The sequence below is a fragment of the Electrophorus electricus genome, chromosome 1 (genome assembly GCF_041902795.1).
Source record: "Electrophorus electricus isolate QZ-2024a chromosome 1, ASM4190279v1, whole genome shotgun sequence".
NCBI classification, from domain to species: Eukaryota; Metazoa; Chordata; class Actinopteri; order Gymnotiformes; family Gymnotidae; genus Electrophorus; species Electrophorus electricus.
The window spans coordinates 37,798,313-37,820,909 of record NC_137497.1 but is presented as its reverse complement, the minus strand read 5'-3'; the positions used below and the strand labels follow the sequence as shown (position 1 = coordinate 37,820,909).

Here is a 22,597-nt window from a genome sequence, read left to right as displayed (position 1 = left end):
ACTACCGCCTCAGTCACCATACCCCCCCCCCCCCCAACCCACCCTGAGCTCTGCTCTCATTGGCTCTCGGCTTGGCTTCAGCCGCACCAGCTTTTTTGGGCACCATGGATACAGAGGAATGTAGGGGAGCCAGGCTTCAACCAATCAAAGTGTAGGAGTGAATTTGCCCTGCGGCCTCAGATGATCCTCCCACCTCCAACCCCCCCTGTTCCCGCCATCGCTTCTGTGCTCTGGTGTACGAGCTCTCATCCAGGGGTGGGTGGAGGTGGGGGTGGTGGTACCAAAGCGCAAGCAGCCCCTCTTCAGAAGTCAGAGCTCATGCAGAGAGCCCCTCCGCCCTCGGGGACCACCACGAATTGGCCTTACAGTCGCGGCGAAAAAGCCTTAAAATGGTGTGCACCCCTAAAGCCATGGCGTCCACAGGCAGAGGTGAGCCAGCAGCCCTGCGGGTCAAACATCCCACTGACCCTCCTGCTGGTTAGGCCTCACTCATGCTTTCCAGTTCTGACACCACATCATCCATTACATGAACCGCATCCCATCTTTTCACACACACTCACTCACTCACTCACTTACACACACACTCTCTCTGTCTCTCAATACACTACTGATACCAGTTCTTTGTCCCATGTATTAGGTTTACCTTCTTAAATATTTAATGAGCTTATGTCTAAAAAGCCAAAATCTGAAAACACTACATTTGAAATGTATAACCGTATGACATATGGTTTTGCCTGCACAGAGCTATTTGTTTATTTACAGAGTTACTTGTGATGGTTCTGTAGTACGTCTTTGTTTTTCATAAGAAAGGACAGATCTTGCACTGGTGTTGTGACCAGTGGGGTTTGTAGGGTGATTGTGTCCTTGGCGTGACCTTGCTGCAGTGTGAGTGGGACACGTTGCAGTGCACCAGGGGCTGGCACAGGGCACGCACAGGGCGGGTACAGATCGGGCACAGGGCGGGTACAGATCGGGCACAGGGCGGGTACAGATCGGGCACAGGGCGGGTACAGATCGGGCACAGGGCGGGTACAGATCGGGCACAGGGCGGGTACAGATCGGGCACAGGGCGGGTACAGATCGGGCACAGGGCGAACACTGTCTGGCTGCATCTCTTCCCCACCCCTTCCCCACACGGGCAGCCAGGTGGAGTGCTGCAGTTAGGACAGTAGCGTACAGTAAAGCGCCGCGCTGCTACCCACTAACACTCACTGAGCTGTCGGAAACAGTTCCGAGTCTGGCCCAGAAGACCACTTAAGGAATCTTTTAAAAAATTCCTTAACATTAGTTAATGCTACATTAAGCTCAGCTGGTCTCTGAATGCTTATTTCACACTGTGTCTTATTCTGCCTCCTGTTCCATCATTCTGAACTCCTCTTTGCCCCCAGTCTATGCCAGTCTCTGTCTAACACCGTTATGGAGCCTGTATAAGGGAGTCTTCGTTCCCGTGGGTCGGGGACTCGCTTGAGAGCTCCTCCTCCCACCTCTGTCTGACCCCTGCTCTCTGCCGAGGTATGAATGAGTGAGCTAAAGGTTGAAGTCTAAAGTGATGTTCTCTGGCCTGCCCTGACCATGTGAGTCACTGAAGCTAAAGTGGTCTCATTAGTCTTGAGCCCCCCTGAGTTTGTGAATAAATACTGAGATCCTGCTTGTATTTACAGACTCAGAGGGGAGCTGACCGCACCTTTCACGCCTTCAGATTTAGATTGTGTGTGTGTACTCTCAGAAGAGAGTAGCTGCATCCGTCCAGAACAGTGAGTGAATTTTGCTTCTGTTCATGGATGGCTGCGTGGCAGAGAATTCGGTACCATGTCATTTTGGGTCCCTTTATTTGTCCAGGTTGATGTGCTGTCTGTCAGCAGCTTGTCCTGCTGTAGATCTGGATGTGGCTAGACACTTGGTGGGGTGCACCCATCCTGCAGCCAGAGGCGTGGGAATTCTTGGTCGTGTGCCATCGCGATGGCCCAGTCTGACCCATCCCTTTCGTCCCGCTGTGCTTCCGCTCCCTCGTTCCCTCAGCCGACTTCAGGCCTCCAGTAGTTGTTAAGTGCGGGAGCTGCATAATTCCAGCAGGCCTTCAGCAGCCCGAGGAGATGAGCGGAGCGCTGGGTGCGGCATGCTGCTTCGGATTATTGAAACGAGGAGGGAGTGTGTTAAAAGCCACGCTGGCGTCTGCTCTTTTCCGCCCCTGCCCCAGTAAAAGGGAGTTTTCCCCCGATAATGTGGTTTGTCACAAACATTTTCATGGATTCAGATGTGTTGTAAACCCCCCCGGCCCCCCAATAATCTGTCTCAGGCTCTTTGCTCCTTTCCTTCGTCCATTTCTCCCAGTATCCCCTCATGGGCACATATGGCAACATTCATGTTGCCTTTGCGCAACAGTGCCGGAATCTTTTGTTAAACTGATTTCAACCAGCTTTTCTTGCCATCGTACAGCAGTTCTAGCATCTTTTGTTAAAGTGATTTCAACCAGCTAACCGTTTCAGCAGTAACCCAGGACAGCAGCAGCTGCTCTGGGGAAGCTGTCCGCACCGTGCTAGCTTCAGCTCTGTGCACGGTAGTCACTGGCATCTCGCAGAACCAGTTCTGAAGCTCCTGGGTCTTCCTGCGTCTGCCTTTTCGGAACAAGCTGCCTGAAGAAAACAGAATGTGCCCGTTCGTGGCGTTGTACCTGTCTGAGGAAATCTCTGAGCCACCTGACCTAATACGGAAGGTGATGACGTAACACTCCTGCTATCAGTGTGAGAACATCCTCCGGTTAGACATACGTGGTCTCTCTCTGTCTGGCTGCGTCTCTCTCCCTCTCTGATGCTGTCTTCCTGTCTGCCAGGTGGAGGATTATGCACCAGTTGTGGTTTCTCTCCTTACCTACTGAGAAAGGCAACTTCTCAGCCCACTGTGAAGATAAAGTGTGTGGGGTGGGAGTGTAGGGTGCACGTGGGCGGGTTTGGGGGTGTATGTGTTTTGTGTGAGCTTCCAGACTTCGGTGCAAAACCCGTTCACCAGCCTACAGGTTTTACTGGCCAGGGTGGGACAGGTGCAGCATGGGAATGGTGCTCTCTCTCTCTCTCTCTCTCTCTCTCTCTCTCTCTCTCTCTCTCTCTCTCAGGTGCATACATCCCCCTCCCACTTTCTAAGAATCAACCGACAGATTCCTCCAACTGTAAAATCTTTAAGATTCTTAACCTGTCAAATTGTGGCGGGGTGCCGTCTGCCAAACGCTGGGTTTGAAAGTCGTAAAGGCTTGACCTCGTACGCGCAGCAGACAAGGCTCCCTGCATCAGTCTGAACTTCCTGGACTAGCGGGATTTGCACCTTTCAAGGAATACAGAATGCTGTTGCTGGACATGCGCCGTGTGAATTAGGTCTTCGGTAGCCATGCTGTCGTCCAGGGCCCTCTCCCTTTCACCGCAAGGCTTCAGGAGAAGAGCTATTTCCAGGACCGGTTTCTGTGACGGTCATGTGCCATGTTTTTATTTCTTAAATCCTGACGGTGAAACCCTGGGCCCCTCAACAGGCAACCGCGCTGAAGCTGTAAGCAGACACGCATGGCTGGGATGAGGCAGCAAAGCACAAGAATTCCCGTAACTCACATGTAGAGCGTCTGTCTATTTCTGTGTGTGTGTGTGTGTCAAAGGGTTGTGGTTGGGGGTGGCAATGCAATGACATCTGGTAGGGTAAGCTTGTGCAGGAAAACCACACAGCCAGTCTGGAGAAGGCTGGGGCTTGGCAGGTAGGCTGGGTGGGTGGTGGGTAGCACATCTGGACCCCTGGGTGACTGTGAGATTTCAAGATCCAAAGAGCAAAACAAAAAACCCCAAAATCTTTAATGGGCAACTCAGGTGGTCTTCATGCCCCTCATTCAACAGATTCCTCAGTCGATACAACATTCCTTTTTCTTAGTTTCTCTTTCTTGCCTCGCAGACATGCAGACACCCACTTGCATGTTTTCTTCGGTTCGTGCCAGTTAAATGCTCTCTCTCTTTCTCTCGGCAGGTACCTTGTCATGGGGAACCTACTGAAAGTGTTGACATGTACAGACCTTGATGAGGAGCCCAATTTCTTCCTCGACTTTGAAAGTAAGATTTTTACTCTTTCACTCAACAATGGTACAAACGTATTTAGCAATCTAACATAGCATTCTGACATTAAACCCCACCCATATCAACCCCCTCATGTACCTCCGGCAGTGAGGCATCTCATGCTGGCCTGCCGCTTCACTCAAGGGTTTCCTTTCAGTAGGCAGGTTACTGAAGGTATGGGGTCAGGCATGGGGGTGTTTTGAAATTTAAGATTAAATTAAGATTTAAGGAGCACTTTTTGAAATTCCAAATAAACTACCATTTAGCACAATTCGTGACCAGTGAAACACAATATATTCCACTTTAGTGATGGTATATTAATCATACCAGAATCCAACAGATAGCAGCAAAGGCATGTTCACCTCAGCTGAGGTTGCCGTGGTTATTGAGCTGCCTTCTGGCTGCGAGGCTTCTGGGTAGGCAGCAGAAGGGACCGGGTTTCCACAGCTCTCTTCCTGTTCCTGGAACCACTGAAAGTGTATCCCTGGTGGCCATCACATAATTTTGTCTTTTTTATATATATATAAAAAAAATTGAAAAAACCTTCTTTTTTTTTTTGCTATTCTCCCTTCATGTTTTTCAAGTCTGGGTTTACTATCATTCCTCCATATGGCTCGTCTACACTGTAACAAAATCTTGTTCTTTCTGATTGAAGAAACAAATATGATATTTTTATGATGTCAGTTTGTCGGCATATGCCAGACTCATGTGTTTGTGACCGTAAATTAACAGGCCTATACAATCTGAGAAGTATTACATGATAAGCATATTGTATGAACAAAGTCGACTCAGACAGGGTGATGATAGCTGTGGTGGTAGACTCCATGTGTGGTACCATACAGCACACCATGGTTCAACAACTAGTGTATCTTCATTACACTAATTCTGCTAAGATATGTGAAAATGTTTCACATATAATTCATAGAAATTAATACATTTCTTTTTAAAACAGAAATAAAGGAGGTATTTTTTTTGTGTGTTTTATTTATATATTTAATAAATTTAATAAGAGTTTTTTTTATATTTAATAAGAGTTTGCTAAAGAATGACATTTATTTATTTATTTTTGTTTTCCTCACACATGTATGCCCTGCTGGTGGACAAAATCCACCATACCACCTGGCTTACAATTAAGAACACACACACAAATGCACGCATGCCCCGCCCAAACCTAACCCCCCCACGCCCAATAACCCCACACAGACAAAAGCACAGTTAAATTTGCATACACCTGTGGATGCTCCAGGAGTCAAGGTGCTTCCATGTGTGACGATGGAATGAGAGGGCGTGTGAGGAAGATAAAGAAGGACAAGAAAAGGCAGAAAGCGTGTCTACTCTGGGTTTTTACCACCTTGCCGTAGTAAACGCGTGTCTGTTTCAGTGGTCACAGAAAGGGGGCGCTATGGGGCCGTTCATGAATCTGATGGAGGCAGAAGTTGTAGTTGCCTATAGGAAGTACTGAAGCCTCTGTGTGAAAGACCAGCAGCCATATGTTCACCTTTGACCCCATTTGTCGCTGTTCTCCCTGACTTGGCCTAGTTCCTGCTTACAGTCAAACTTTAGCACGTGAGCGCTGATACAGCGGAAGAGATTCTGAAGCCCCCCCCACCGTGGTTAGCGCCCACAGTGGTTAGGTGTAGGTTGGGGTCGAGCCCAAGGTCTCTCCTCAGACAGACAGCCTGGTTCCAGCTCCGAAAACTCTGCACTTCAGGTTTACGGCTCCGATTGCGAGGGTGATCTCGGCCGCCGCGTTCCGACTCTGCCGCATTCGTGCTGGTTGCCTGCGTTGTTGTTGGCAGCCCTGGAGCATTCAGGCCCCCTCTGCCCAAACCGGGCCCCCTCTGCCCAAACCGGGCCTGTTCAGCACGGCGGCTCACCCTCTGGCTCGTCCGTACCACCAAGCAGAGCTGTACTCTCACCCTTCACCTCCGAGCTCCTGCTTTTAATACGTGTAACTGGAGTGTCGAAGCTCAGCCAAGGAATGTCACATGGCCGTGGCACTCCCTGTGCTACACAGATGCCGCAGAGAGTGACTGGCAGCTTGTGTTTGCTTGCTTGATACAGACGCACAGCCTACAGAGGCCGAGCAGGAGATCTGGGAGCAGGTGGACGTGGTCCTGAAGGAAGCTCGTACTGTCCTTGATGAGCTGAGGGCCTATAAAGGAGCAACGCAAGCGATAAGAGAGGTATACACACACACACACACACACACACCCACACACGTTTGTCTATGTAAACTTTCAGGGCAAAGGAGTAGTATGTTACGTGTTTTATCAATATATAACTTTCTCAGCCTGTTCCTAAGATTAAACATAACTTTAACCTTAATAACCATAACTTAAATTAAGTTCTTAAAAAATATTTAATTCTTTTTAAAAAAATGTAATATTTAAATGATTTTTTTTTAAAAAGCTAAATTTTTTATGGTCCTGTCTTGACAAGGTAGATTGCCTCTCTTTTCCCCATAGAAAAAATAGCACATAAATGTACCAAAACAAACACATGCTTGGGTCTGTGCATGCACGTCTCCCCCAAATCACTTTCTGAATCAGATATTAACCATTATTATAGATTTATAATTATACAGATAGACATTGAAGGAGCAGTACATTAACAGATCTTCCTTGTGGTGAAAGCCTGAAATTCAATTTTCTATTTGTTCGCACCTCACTCACTCAGTGTCAGTGTGACTGATGCTCATATTTCCGTGGTTACTGTTGCTATACCGACGCAGTTGCCATGGTACGCCAGCTTTGCCACAGTTACTGGTGAATGGAAGTGAATGTAGCCTTTTATGTCTTCTTTTATTTCACTCAGTCTCACGCCATTCTTCAACAGAGAAAAATCAAATCCTACTCATAATTAATGTGGACCTGCAATGACAGCACACAGCTGTTTGTTGTGTTGTTGTTGTTGTTTTTAAATTTATTTATTTATTTTTACGATCATAACAGTATATATTAAAAGAAAAACATAAGATACAATTTGTGTGTGTGTGTCTCTAACTATACCATAACTTGACCAAAACCTGACCAGAACCTTGTAGCACATCTTTGGATGAACTGTTTGGTGACACGCTGCATAAGTCGCATTCCTCTCCGGGGTGGCGGCCTTGTGTTGGAGCGCTGGTTCCCTGCAGTTGCGATGGCTTTTTCCGGTTTCCCCTCCAGGCGATCCAGAACCCAAGCGACGAGGGACTGCAGGAGCAGGCCTGGACTGCTGTGTTGCCGCTCGTGGGCAAACTCAAAACCTTCTACCAGTTCTCGCAGAGATTAGGTAAGACCTCTCCCACTGCCTCACAGGTAGACGCTGCAGGGCCTAAATGGCCCGTGCTGGTGCTCTTCCATTCTGCCTCCATGGTTCCCCCCAGCTTGCTTGTTGAACTGTGAACATTTTGGCAAAAACAATCGCACAAATCCTGACCTGATGTGTTTGCAAGCACATGCAAGCATGTGCGACCCTCCAACCTCCAGCTGGCAGTGTTAGAACTGCACTGCAGATATTGTGCTGTTAGGAAATTATTATTTTTTTTTGCCATTGTTTATTGTTCATATGTTATTTAATTTTTTTTTAAAGCTGCTTTAGGAAATACTCGATGGTAATTTTGATATCCAGTTCCGACCTTAAACTGGCACATAGAGACCATAATTGCAGTGACTGTGGAAGGAGAAAGTGAGACGGAGAAAACAGCCATGACTATCGCCCTGACCCTCTGCTGCTCAGATGCGATTGGGGTAGTGATTTCGTCGGCTTGGAGGAGAGTCCATCGGGGAGAGCAGGGGAAGAGAGTGGGGCAGACACTTGGGGTCAGAGGTCAGGTCTTGCTCTAAATCCCCCCTCCGAACTCGACCTTTTAAGTCTCTTTGAGCGCGTTAGAGTGCCTCCGAGCATGCGGCTTATACGATAACCCTGCAAAGTAGGTCAGAGATGTCACCCGCCAGGACGCACTAATCCAACCGTCCTGAGGGGGTTTCCCTCTCTCCATCACATATCATGGCTCAATCAAACTGCCATTTTTCTCTGTACTCGTGTCTTCGTACGCTGCCGAGCGATGCCAAATGTCCTCTTAGTTGTGCTCATCGTGTAATTAAGAGTCTTGCTTGCTGCTAATTCAGGGCTCATGTGAAATCAAAACCAAGTTAAGTAAAGAGTCAAAGTCCACTCCCTTCGTGAAAGGCCGGTCTGATGTCCCGCATTGGAGAAATGCATCCGCTTCTGGTTTAGTGTCTGCGGGGCACCACAGTGTGTAACGTGTCCCCCATCTTGCTCTCCCTCTGCTCTGCTCTGATCTGAAGTGACACTCCACCTCCCTCGCCCACCCCGAGGTTCACTTCCACCGCGGTGCTGCCAGACTCTCCGTGCGCTGCGCTTCACCTGCTCCAGCCCGAGGATGGCAAGAAATGCACTTCCACGCTCATTTTTTATTCCCAGCATCCCCTCCTCTCTCAGCCCTCCCCACCACACTGTCTGCAGCAGATGGAGGTCGTTAGCATACGGCGAATCGGCTCAATTTGCTAGCCATACTGCTTCTCCTCGGATCACTGGCCTGCCCACCACCCCCGCGCTTGCCTTCCTCCTCTGGCTGTCTTCTCTGTCTGAGATTGAACAGCTGTGTATTGCTGAAGGTGATTTAGAACTTGTTTGGGGGGGGGGATCCAAATTCAGAGACTGGCGAGAAAAAATGTGCCGTGCAGGAGCAGTGGTGGAAATGCAATCCTCGGAGAGATGCTTTTTCCCTGTTTTCCTTTATTTTTATCTTCCTTTTCCTTTTGATTTCCTTTTGTTTCCCAGTCGATCTGTTTCAAATGGCGCACTTAATTCTCAAAAGGCGAAGACAGCTCTGTGTTGGAATGAACAGTTAAACCTCATGGCCAAATGTGCGTTATCTGTCGCGTGCTGACCCAGTGCGTGTAATCTGTCGCAGGCTGCGACCAAAAATGAAACCAAAGCTAGGACTGAAACAGCTGGTATCAGATTTGGCAGATTCCGTGTTACGTAATCTAATCGCTCCAGCATGCTGTGCGGTTACCAAGTCTCGAAGGGTAGACAGTAAGGACTGGGAGATGTGGATCACGCTCAGCTTGTGTGCTTGACACACACGTTTTTCGGGCCTTCAGAGCTCCACTGTGGCCATTACACGCTGAGCTGCTAGGAGCTGAGACATAGACATTTACAGATAGGAGGTGGGAGTATGAGTCTCATCAGTTCAGTATTAGATCATACATCCTTTTCACATTAGATCGCCACTGACTTTGCATAATGTTTTGGTATGTGACCTTGCTACTGTTTTGAATGTACTGTGTGTTATGAGCAATGTTGGGGATGATAATGTAGCTGACCAGTAAACCTACAAAAGGCTTTAGAACGTAATCTTATAATCTATTTGGTAGGGATTAAAAACATATAGATTACAGTAATCATATCGAATATAAATTGTAGATTTTGCAATGATGATTACAGTGTAGAATGCATCAAAATATTAACTTCTTACTGGCAAACTACCGTTAAGGCTAAATGTTTTAATGTGTTCTACCCGAAAACTCAGATCGTGCCAGTAATGTATACGGTTGACCTTTGCCCCACCTCTAGAAGCAGCACTGCACAGCCTTTTGCGAGCCCTGACCAATGAGACGTATAGTGATCCCACGCAGCACCTGGAGCGTGAGCAGGCGCTCGCCAAGCAGTTCGCCGAGATCCTGCACTTCACACTCTGTTTCGACGAGCTCAAGGTGAGACGTACCAAAAGGGCCACTTTTAATATCCAGGTTACTTTTCCGAAATAGCAGATTGCCGATGATAAGTGGTTCAGACAAAAACGATGTTGCATCTCACAAATGTTTTATAAACAGGCCCCTGCAAGAGATTGCACAGCCAATATTCAGGTCAGACACCATTGCCAAAAAGAAACCAAACAAAAAAACAACAGTAAATGGAAGCCCATTAATCAATGAGATGGCACAGTGATGATTTGCTTTATAGTTGTCAGATGAGAGGTTGTGATGCCTGTTCATGAAAACACAATCAGTGAAAGCTCAACTGAACCAGATGGCACAAGTCCATTAGAAAAATGCAAACTCTTGCCATCTAGTTTTAATTCATTACTTGTGATTTTAAATGTTTTTGAGAGAAGTGTACCTTAGGACAGTCACAGTGTGTCCTTTGGGGCTCTGGAGTATTTGTTCTCAAATGAGCATTTTTTTCACAAATGCTAGCAATCGACCAAGGATTATATGGCACAGCAATGTACTAATTCTAGCTAATTACCAGCTAACTTTTAAAGGGTTAAGGGAACAAGGGAAATATGAATCTTTTCTCATTTTTGTCATTTTGTTCTTGGCCCCCTTTTTCTCTGGCAGTTCCTAATGACACAGATGCCTCCAATTGTGCTGTTGAGACCCCTTTCCTCACCAAAGGCCTCATTGCCTAGAGTTAGTGTACATTTTCCAGTGGCCTTTATCAGCAGTGGGTCATGCCGGTTAGTTTATCTAACAAGCCCTGCTCCACTTGGCCGCGTGTCAACGTGTGAGACCCTGGCAGAGCATTTACAGGCTGGCTGGTATCCCACCTAATGCAGCCAGGGCAGCCGACCTCATGACTTTCATGAGCAATCACATGCACTTCAGTCCAACCCAAGCCTTGCTTGCCCCAGCGATAACGTGACTGCCTTCTTCCGTTTCTTCCTCTCCCTCACTCTCCTCTTTCTTCTCTCTCTCTCTCTCTCTGTGTCTGTGCTAGAATACACACACGCGCGCGCACACACACACCACTTCACCCTGTGGCAGTGGGATGGGATGGCCCAGATAAAGAGCCCCCTGATGGGGGCGCTAAAAGCGGGCAGGTAGGGGAGTGTCAGGTCGCATGCCAGCCTCCGTCCATCCGCGCCCTCCTCCCAGCTTGGCACTCTGACCTAGTTTAGCCTGCCAGTGCAGCACGCTATGGACTAGGATGGGCTGTTGAAAATGGCACTGCCGAACACATACTGGAGAGTAACAGACCAACCCGCGGAGTTGATATGGATCTTCTCATGGTAGAGAAGGGGGCTTTTGCTCTTGAAGGCATATTTGTAACGTTCTAGAAACATTACAAAATGCTGGTTGGCTGGCCTTCCGCTAGTGTTGTTGAATTAGACATTTTCTTGAAGGTAATAGGTGCAGTTTGTAGGCCATCACTGGTCTTCCTACTGTAGCCATTCCAGGAGCTTCAAACAATGCTTTTCAGTGTGTGAAACTGCCAACTTTGAGGGTAAAAGTGGGCTTCTTTATTTTGTTTTTGTTTTGTAGAACTGTTGTATAACTGCAGTATAAAACAAGAGGAAGTGTGTTAATGCGTATAACCTGAGTGGTGGCATTTGGAAAAGGTGAGGCCCTGCAACGTAGATCAACTGCTCACAACCTGGAGTTGCCTGTTGCTTTTATACAACAGTTCTACGAAATAAACAAATAAAGAAGTCCAAAATGTAATGCTAATTATTTTTAATATTGGCAATTACTTCCATCAAAAAGTAGCTTCACAATAAACTTGTTTCTATGCAATAGAAACAATTGCCTGCCTCACACAGTATAAATGGCATACGGTGTATGTGGCACTACCAAGTAATATTAGTATGGAATGAATATGAAAATGAAAGAAAAAAACAAAACAAAAACCAAAATAAAATATTTCAAGAATTAAAAGATAGAATTGGGATTATTAGGGTTACTCTGCTATCTGTACATTTCTGTGCATTGTGCAGTTGGAGAGAAAACGTCGCTCTTGAGGACATGCATTCAGTAGCCTGGCTCATATCACTGCTGGCCTCGGTGTACTGTCACAGCAGGCGACCTAAACGTTTTCAAATAATGACATATTCAGAATTTGATGTGCATCTACAGTCACACACTGTTTCATACTCTGACCAAATGGGCTGTGGGTCAAATGTTCTTATAAAAGTCATCCACTGTATTAATTTCCCATTTTGTATATGCACAAATAACTAAGGGTTGGGTGCATAAAGCTAGCAGTTACTAAGCAACACGCAGCGGTGTGATACAGTTTTGGTGTGAAAAACCCATGTTATCACAAATATCGGCACAGTAAGAACGCTTCTCAACCAATCAGATTGTCAGGTCAGAACTAACTGGTATAATATGCTATATTTGGCTTAGGCTGTACTGATCAAATTAGGTTATCTTGCATTTATGGGTTTAAACAAAACAGTTTTGAAAAACTGCAACATTTTTGTTTTCATTTACAATTTGTAGACAAGCTCAAACATGTCTTCGACATGTAAGGAAAAATGGGATATGACACAGACAGCCTCGATGGTGTAATTTCTATCAAAATTATTAAGAATGATCATGTGACCTCTTTACCCACGAGTCCTAAAGAGGCCTCAGTGTCTGACCCCCACTATTGTCTCTCACTTCACTCTCTCCTGCGCAACCCTGAAAGTGCCCCCCCCTCCCCGAAACAAGCATGTATCTCTCGTTAAGCTACATTTCCACACTGCTTGCTCTCTCATCACAGGCAACCTGTCTACAGCACTTAGCCTCAACTCCGAGATGTTCTGCCAAGTGGCTGTTCGCAGATCCTGACTAGCCAAGCACTGCAAAGAAAAGGGCCATCTTGGCAAATGGGGGGAACCAAAACCTATTTAAGCAAAGCTATGGCTAATCCTGTTATTGCCTCTTTATGTTCCAGGCTGCCTTAAGCTATGTTTACTCTGTGTTCGTCAAATGCGCCTGTCACGGAAAACCTCATACAGAAGCTGAAGTACTACTAAAGACAGGCAGTCTGGTGCCACTCGGGCTCCCAGTGCACACACGATGTTATGTGCGAATAGCAAATAGTGTTTTGAGAAAACTTTCATTTTTTCCCCTTCAGATGACAAATCCCGCTATACAGAACGACTTCAGTTACTACCGGAGGACTCTGAGCCGCATGAGGATGAATAATGTTCCAGTGAGTTCCCAATAAAACAGTGCCATTTTTCATTTTGTACAAGCCCTGTTTACTTCTGCTTATTTTTCTCATTCCTCCATTGCTGTGTGTGTGTGTGTGTGTGTGTGTGTGTGTGTGTGTGTGTGTGTGTGTGTGTGTGTGTGTGTGTACGTGTACGCAGATGCTCAATTCCACATCCTCTCTCTACCCTCCATTTTTTTTTCAGAGTTAATAGGGCTATTCGAAAGGGTATTCCCAATTTTATGCCAACTGTGTGCAATTTCACTAACAGCCTTCTTTACCACATTATGCCATTTTACCAGTGCACGCACACACACACACACACACACACACACACACACACACACACACACACAAAAATACAAATGTCCCTCAAGGGACTACTGAGCTCCAAACAGGAAATGGGCTCCCAAAGGGAAAGTTAGCAAGTTTGAGGTTCTTGCTAAAGTGCACTGAGGTGCACCGACATGCACTCTTGCACCTGAACTGTAGTCAGCTGCACACACTCCCCCGAGACACCACTCTCTCAGGACTTGAAATCTGATCTGGGACCTGCCTAATATTCAACCCTGAGGGACTCCTCGCTGCCCAACACTCAGTCAAGAGGAGTGGGTCTGGTATTCCCCTTCTTATACTTCCCTACCAGACTCAGTAACCCCTCAGCCATAGCAGTTCCCCTGGGCCATGGGACAGAAACAGAGCTAAATAAGCCAGCAGGCTGGCTTGTGCTGGTGCTAACCTAAACTCATGTTTAATTCAGGAACTTGTTTTTGTTTTTGGTCCCACCAGAATGCACAGGTGTACGTAATTTACTGTATAATGAATTCACTCATTTATGAAGTCATGCAAATTTACTATAGAGAGTTCATATTTTCTTAGCTGTCCCTGAGCCTTGGTGGCTTTTGTGAAATTAGCCCTGAATAGTTTGGCTTCTGTCAAAAATATTTAAAACAAAATCCATTTTTCGTCTGTTTAGGTCTGTAATGTAACAAATGGAAATAAAATCCAGACTCTAGTCTGAACTTTTTTTTTCTTCTCTGTGTGCGAGTCCTTTTTTTTGTTGCATTGGAACTTATTCCTTGACTACCGCACCAGAGGAGAAGACAAAAAAAGACAGGTTTGTAAGGCACAGCTCAACCCTTGTGAGCCAGTTAATAATGTATACCTTGCTCCTGGAGATCCGCCATCTTCGACAGTGTAGTTCTCACATGCTTGACCCAGGGCTTCAGGCACATCAACAACACCTTCAAACATCTGAATATTAGACTGTGTGTAATTTTCTGGTGTATAGCTGATTTTCATCTGAAATTTGGGACAAAATAACCCCTCCAAAACTCTGTTCCTTGGTAGGGAAACACTTCTGTCTCTTTCACCCTTTAATCAACCTGTTTTCCATGTCATTTGATTTTTGATTGCTGCCATAAATTTAACTTATTTTTCCATTAATTCTGTGGCCATAATGGCGTCACCAGTTCCATGATCAACAGATTCTGCCTTATCACGCTACTTTTTTTCTTCTTCAAAGCAATGACCACCTTCGATTCCCCTTGCAGGCAGAGGGAGAAAGTGAGGTCAACAATGAGCTAGCCAATAGAATATCTCTATTTTATGCCGATGCCACGCCCATGCTGAAGACGATGAGTGACGGCACGACAAAGTTTGTGTCTGAGGTAGGAGACCGATTGCTGTCGGTGAAGGGTTCATTACTAACTCGGTCCCTTTTGCACGTCCGTGATGTATATGAAGAAAAACGCCCGGCCTTACTCACAGTGGCTCTAAAAGTCAGCGCTTTCTTTTACAGAACAAGAACTTGCCTATTGAGAACACGACAGACGTGTTGAGCACCATGGCCAGCGTTTGCAAAGTCATGTTGGAGACACCGTAAGTTCATCAGGGCATCTTTTGAACACAATCTTGAAAAGAAAAAAATTTTTAAATACACAAATTTTCAACATTTCGAACATGAAAAACCCCAGAATCTTTGCATACACGAATTGGAGGGAGTGGCTGGCCCAGTGGCACACCCTGCCCCATCACGCCCTGAGCACTCTTGCGTCACTGTGGCACTTTGCAGGGAGTACCGGAGCCGTTTTAGCAGGGAGGACACCGTATCCTTCTGCCTGCGGGTCATGGTGGGCGTGATCATCCTCTATGACTACGTCCATCCTGTTGGCGCCTTCGCCAGGTCCTCCAAAATAGATGTGAGTGGATCTTCTGCTACGGAGCACTTCCCTGCCGCAGGCCCGCTGCGGAAAGTCCCTTTAAAAAGACGCATCGTGCCTTTGAATTTTGTTGAAAGGTGATCACGGGCACAGGACTGCTGTGACTTCACATAGCCTGTTCAGAACGCACTTGATGAGCTGGAGTGGCGTGTTATACTGAGGACGCTTATTTAAAATATTTGCAGGGGAAATTGCTTAATTATCGCTTTCACATAGATGAGTTACAGATTTCATATTAAATAAACATGTTGAAATGCAGCATTGTACCTGTAGCACTTTGAGATGTATAAATGAGTCAGAATCAGAGCTGGTTTTTGTTTGTTTGATTCTGCTTCCACTCCCTTCAGTCCTTACCCATCATTTGTCATAGTGATAATGATAGTAAGCCAACTGTGTTAGCTACCACAATGGCTACCATCACTGTGGCCTCTCATGATTGGAGTGCCATTTTAACTTTATGATGTTTGTGTCTTTGTTCAGATGAAAGGGTGCATAAAAGTCCTCAGAGATCAGCCTCCAAACAGTGTGGAAGGCCTATTAAACGCTCTCAGGTAAGGACCGGAGGAAACATCCTAAAAATCATCTTTATATAGCTGACAGTAACTTTGGTTCATTATGTTATGAAGCATGGATGAAGACAACAATATTGCAAAGTATGTCTCAAAGTATGTCTCAAAGCGTGGAATGAACATGATCCTTGTTAGAGGATTGTATAGGTGGCTTAGCATATTTATAGCATATGCAGTGTTCCATACAGTGAGACAGTAAGCACTGCATCAAATCATATACCAAACTGCACACACTGTAATTCTGGGATACTAGATGTTCATTCTGAGGATCAAACTGATCAGTAGTTGAGTAAAGCGATATGCACATGTTGAGCAGGTGCATATGTTCGTCTTGCAAACTTGTAGGTTAATTAGCTTCTATTCCCAAATCTTCTTAGAAATAAAAGAGATTAATACAAATGACTTGTCTTGTTGAATTTGGAGAATATCAAGCTGAGGGTAAAATAACATTTCTCTCTGTCTGTAGGTACACAACAAAGCATCTGCACGATGACTCTACTGCTAAGACCATTAAGACCATGCTGCAGTAATAACCCACTCTGGGTTATACACATGACTAGCCTTGCACAACTGTTCCAGGGACACGCCCCCTCCCAAACAATGGCTAAGCACAGAATGTTTTTATATGAAAATAAAAATCAGATACATGCTTCTCTTAAAAAATAAATAAAGTGAATGCTATTGCCATTCTGTGTTTCTGTTTGTGCCAAATCTGTTCTCCTGAAAAATATTTTCAAACCTGCAAAATATGGCCATGTTACTGATGGCAGCTACCGTATGGGGGACAAAAAAAAGCATTGTGGGATTATTTTTGTGGTTATTGTAATTTAACTTCTTTACCTGTAAAGGGGAAGAAGAGTGTCTTTGACTTGAAAATTATATATATATATATATATATATATATATATATATATATATATATATATATATATATATATATATATACACATACATATATGAGAGAGAGAATATATATTATTTTTGTTTGAATTAATATTTAATATGTGCTTTGTATGACATAACAATGTCTTTCCTCTATTTAAGATAAGAGCAAACTAATGTTTCAAATTTATTTGCCTGGTTATGTGTAAATTTGAGAAAGTACATTTAAATTACATTTCACTTGTTCAAATGGTACTTGTCAGAATGGAGATTGATAGTACTGTTCATGTTTTAGATATTTTAGATATTAACTTGGATTATGTTTTTCTTATAGTTGTGTTTTTTTTTCTTTCTTTTTAAAACTAATTTCAAGATTTATGTTCAGTTAATAGATCTATTGAGTTTTTGTTGTATGATTACTTGCGATGTGCTATTTGGGGAAAAAAAAAATTAAAAGTGCTTCATTTTTGTACCTTTTGGTTTGTTTTAATACTCTTTCAGCAGATTTTACAGTTCACTCCAGGTGCCTTTCCTCTCTCTCTCTCTCTCTCTCTCTCTCTTTCTTTCTCATTCTTTCTCTTTATGAATGTATGTTTCAGTAAAATTTTGCAAACTTGACCTTGTGGACACAGTAATATTTCTTCACTGAGATACAGCCAAATTTTACCCCCTATAAAGCCCTTAATGTCCCTACTCCAGTTACCTCCTGGATATCCATCTCCTTTACCCACCCACTTGAAATCTAAAATACTGGACTACAAATGATTTAAAATTTGAGGAGAACAAAGCGACATGCTTTCTTCATACAGAGCCCCAGCTTGCCACTACATGTAGTATTTTTACAGCCTGATTTAAATCTTATTTCTCTATTTTCTCTATTTTCTCTCTTCCAAACATTTTATATATCTTTCACCTGTTTTTTTTTTTGTTTGTTTGTTTTTTACATTTTTTTTTTTAAGTACAGTTACTGTCTTAACTGGCCTGTCGCCTCTTTTCCTGTCTTCTTTTCAGACTTTATGTGAACTCGTGCAAAATTCATTTTGATTTGGTGTGACACTTTGGGGACAGCTGAAATAATTCAGCGTACGGAGATTAATACCGTTGGACCAAAGAGCTGCACATTTTTTGTGTGGTGGTGGGGGAATAATTTGAACAAAAGAGATAGCAAGGTGGGAGAGGTATGGGCTGCGAAACAGATAAAAGAAAGAGGGTGTGGCTGTAGTTGAGTGGTTGGATCGTGTTGTACTGCAGTAACCGAAGGCACAAATGAAGGTCATAGAGAAGCGAGAGGACAGTCACTGCAGTGAGTCCTGGACATTGTCAGGGTCAGAGAGAGAGCAGCTCAGGAGCTGGGTGTGTCCTGTATGTATGCAGCACTACTGGGGAAAGACACGCGGAGGAGGAGTGGAGAGTAAGGGAAGGAAGTACCACTCTTGGCTGGCTCCACCTCCTCTGCAGTGGCGCAGTGGTTGGAGAGGAAAAGGGTGGGGTGTTGTGGTGATCCTCGTACAGAAATACAATTCAGCCAGGTGTCCTTAAAGTTCAGTAAGTACACAATGATAATTGGGAATGTATTATGTTGCAAGGCTTATAAAAGTGCATTAGGTTCAGCGAATACATGGCAATTAAGTACCTAGTGCTATAACAGTGAAAATTACCATAACTTTAAGGTTGTATCAACTTATAATGAGCGTTTGTTTCCGTTTAAACTGGTTGGCTCAAAGGCAGGAATTGCACAAAGATATTTAAATTAATAATCCGTAATTTGTGTTTATTTTTTATTTCATGATAAACAATAGTCAATTATCTGATTAAAAATGGTCAAGTACCAGTTTCAAAACAAATTGTGAATATTTAATTCAGCCAATTAGACACAGGTTGCTGGAGGTTAGTCATATCATGCTCAAAGCAATCATAAGAGTCCCCAAATATATTCAGAGAAAACTAGCCAAAAACTAGAAGTTCATCAAGTACACCCTCAAATATATGGGGAAAGCTATAGATAACACGCTTTCATCCTATCAAAAAAAGTTGAAGAGATTGTTTCTTTGCAATCTCCTTCCCTCTCTCAGTTCAGTTCAATGTTCTTTATGGGTGTGACCATATTCATTAAAAGTAATGCCAAAGCAGTGCTGTGTGTCCCACTCAGACACACACATACGCAATTAATTTTACAAAGGTTCCCTTCAATCCCTGTGTAATGCAGATGTTGGTGTTATTACATGTGGGAGTAGATGTTCAGTTGCAGTACATTATTTGGATGCACTCAATTGCTCTTAGTATGAACACGCATTCTGCAGATATCAGTAAGTGGATACTGATCGATCCACTCTTGCCCTTACATGCAGTCTTGTGGTCTGCATGGTGGTCAGAGTTCATTTTTCATGCCCAGTATGCTCTAATGTGTGGGTCTGCAAGGGCAGCTTAGCACAGGACGCCAATGATTCCTCTGCAAGTACAATCCAGTTTTTAGGAAAATATGGCTGTGTACCAAACTTAGTCATTTTATTATAATTAATAATCAGTTAATTATAGTTAATTAAGAATTAATCAGTGTTTACTGAATAGGCTATGCTAAATAAGAGCAATAGGAGGATTCTTTTTTCTTTTCAGTTTTTTTTCTCTTGGAGTGAAAAATAAGTAAAAAAAAATCCAGCTTGTCAAAATTTCATGACTTCATTTAGTTTTGGCAAGTGCTGTGAAGCCCAGATCATAGTGGCTGTAATGAATGCCAGTGTTAGAAATGAGCCAGAGGCACTGGAGCACTCTCATTTGGCAGCCAAGCTCTATGGGAGTTCTGCAGCCGAGCAGCTCCCTGGGAAATTGTCCCTATGTGTTTCCTTTGGACGCACTTCCTCAAGACCAAATTTGAACTAACAGGGATGCATAGTTTCTGATGAAGCATGGCGCTGAAGCCTTAGTAAGAGCCAGCATTCGGTAATATGGTCTGGTCTCATCTAGAGTGTGTAGTTATTATATTCAATCAGGTTTTTGCTTTCAAAATTATTTTCATCTTCCAGAATTCTCTGTTCAGCATTTATTACAAAAGCATACTGTACTATGTATTCAGATGGATCAACAATTAGCCCATCAAACCAAGACACTGTGATGGGCTACATTTAATGAGCAAGACTACCGCTGTCTGTCATGTTGTCAAATGAACCATGTGGCTTACAGTCAGGTAAGAATACTGCAGTGGGACCAGAGCCATGATTAGACCCCGCCCCTCACTTCCTCCCTCGTCTATGGGGAGAGGAAGGTCTAATGCTACTTAAAGTATTAACAGTAATATTTCTTATGAGCTGCAAAATGACATAGATTGTTCACTGTAAATATTTCATTTCTAACAGTACTTGAAAATGTAAATAATTTTTCAGTTTTTTTCATTGAAAATAATTAGTGTATCTTGTCTTGTGTTCAAGTGTTCTTTCACTGAGTAAAACACTATAGAGAAAGAGGAACAAAGTATTTAGCCAGATATGAGAGCTACATTAGCCAGTTCACACAGAAAGAAGAGGGACATACTGTTGCATGACAAGAACAACAGCGAACCACAAGACCCAACTGTTGTATGCTCCTTTCATTACATAACAAAAGTGCAAAGAGAAAAGACCTCTTCTTGCTCACAGCATATTCACCTGATGAAGGCAGCATGCTTCGTAAAGGTTTATCCTTCCAATGAGTTATGCCATTTAGTCACAAGAGAATACATGTTAATTGGCCTCCTATGCATTTTTCATCAACTGAGAGTATGCTACTTTAAAGTTTGTGTTATTAAGGGATATTAGCTTTCATGCTGGGATTTCTAAGGCTATTCCCTGAATCACGTTCATCTCAGCTGAAATAAACTGAGATAATCACAGCTGGATTTGCCAAGATGGCAACACAAAAATTTGAACTGTGCTGCTTCAACCAACCAATCCATCGGACCAGAGATTGTCTAAGAGATATTTCTAGGTAAACTGGATGCAGAAGTAGTGCAGGCTTAGCATTTGTCCTGTTCTCTTTGCTTCTGTTGTATCTACTTCAAATTCTGTCACAGATTTCTAAAATAGAAATAAAGGATAAGCTGTACATAGGAATTGTCAGCAAGCACAAAGGCTTAAAGAACATAGCTTAGTAACGAGTCCTTAAATCCTTGTATAAATTAAAACCTTGCCTTAAAAAGGAGGTTTGTATGGAGATGCCCAAAATAAGAAAGATAGATACCAGTTTTCAGTACCGCAGATGCATTTTACACACAAAATTTTACCAGACACAAAGCAGAAAGATAGCATTCAGTCATTGTAGTTAGGTAACAGGCTGCAGCTGCCATGTTGATAACTCGAGTGCCTGCACTATTTTATATCAGTGAGGTTTTGAAAGGCACCACTCACATGGTACTGTCTTCCTCTTGGCTACAAATGAAAGCATCCTTTCCCAGGCTGCGGTGCTGCATGGGGGCTAGTCAGGCCGAAAGTGAGAGGAGACAGTGAGGGCCGTGGAGGATGTGGTGGTATTCTGGGCCCGTCTCAGAGAGCTGGCCAAGCCAACATGTGGCCATAGGTGCAATTTACGCCTCCGAAACTGCAATTTACTCCCACCATTGCACTTACGTACACAGGCATTCGAACATATCTCGCTTGCACTCTATGTCTTTCTCACAAAGGTCTCTGGAAGGAGGAAGACCCTCAAACATATTGAGTGACACACAGGCAAACTAACAATGAAATGCTTTCATTTGTTTCTTTTTCAGTTATATTATTCTATTCTATTATATTACTATTAATACCTTGAAGCTCCAATCTGGAGTTACAACTGCAGTTACAAAGCACTGAACTAATACCAACACGTTATTCAAATGAAAAATATGCCTATTCACCATGATCTCTGATAGTTAATTCAGGTGCACCTCTGCCACTCTTTAGGCCATACAATACTTTGTGCTGATGAAAGCCAAAACTGTATGTCTGAAATGCCCTTTGGAATATGCCTGTGTGAATTGCTTCAGGCGTAACGTAAGTGTGGACTATAGCGTGAACTATATGGGTAAACTACAAAGTCATCCTGACTCCATAAAATTGTTTTCCAAATGCACCTAACAGATGCTGTCAGATAACTGGCTTGACAACTTTTGCAAAGACAGCCTTTTCAGAGAAACAAACAGAAGTGTGATCAGGCATGCAGCACATGTACAATATCAATGAAGAAGTTCAACGGTAACCTTTTTTTTTTTTTTTTTTTTACAGTCAGTGAGTTGCTTACACTGAAGGCGAGAGTCAAAGTTGACAGCCAAACCACAACCTCCTTAGTACATCTCAACCCCACCTCTCCAGGGTTCGCTCTTCTAAGAATGACAACGGCTATCTGTTGAGCACCCCCCAATACCACACACACACACACACCACACACAGACTCACTTCCTCTAATTCATTCCCCTAATTGGCAAGGCTTTCCACAACCACTTCATGAGTTGTGTCCAAATTTTAACGGCCTTTAAAGTAAGTGGTATCTCAATGTACTCTAACTTGTTCATTTTTAGTGGATGGCATATGTTTAACCTGGCACAAGGCTTTGTTTCAATATTAGTAATGTTTTAGACAAGGAAGTTGTAACATTTGAACACACACAAGTGAAAGTCACCCAGAATTTGGGAAATGGAGACCTGACTTCATAAAAAAGGAAAAGTTGTTTTTGTTAAATTTGGCACCTGCTGTATGAGTAGGAGCAGGAACCATCATGAGAGGTGAGAGGATATATATATATATATATATATATATCCTCTCACCTCTCATGATGGTTCCTGAGAGAGAGAGAGAGAGAGAGAGAGAGAGAGAGAGATTCAAAACTGTAGCAAAGTACGCAGAGTTTCCAAAGAAATAGAATGTTTCAGACAGAGGTACTTCATCAGGTGTGCAGCTGT

The 22,597-nt window shown here is 43.8% G+C and overlaps 1 protein-coding gene across 1 annotated transcript in view; it reads left to right on the top strand.

Annotated features, from left to right (window-relative positions):
• Positions 1–16,685, top strand: part of fam49bb (family with sequence similarity 49 member Bb) — a 36,942-nt gene extending 20,257 nt beyond the window's left edge. Inside the window, exons 3-12 of the mRNA XM_027004334.3 lie at positions 3,997–4,079; positions 6,147–6,268; positions 7,253–7,358; positions 9,672–9,811; positions 12,945–13,022; positions 14,576–14,692; positions 14,824–14,903; positions 15,097–15,223; positions 15,725–15,795; positions 16,280–16,685. Of these exons, the coding sequence (XP_026860135.1) occupies positions 4,007–4,079; positions 6,147–6,268; positions 7,253–7,358; positions 9,672–9,811; positions 12,945–13,022; positions 14,576–14,692; positions 14,824–14,903; positions 15,097–15,223; positions 15,725–15,795; positions 16,280–16,343 (978 nt within the window). The 5' untranslated portion in view covers positions 3,997–4,006 and the 3' untranslated portion in view covers positions 16,344–16,685. The remainder of the gene's footprint in view (positions 1–3,996; positions 4,080–6,146; positions 6,269–7,252; positions 7,359–9,671; positions 9,812–12,944; positions 13,023–14,575; positions 14,693–14,823; positions 14,904–15,096; positions 15,224–15,724; positions 15,796–16,279) is intronic.
• The last annotated feature ends 5,912 nt before the right edge of the window (positions 16,686–22,597 follow it).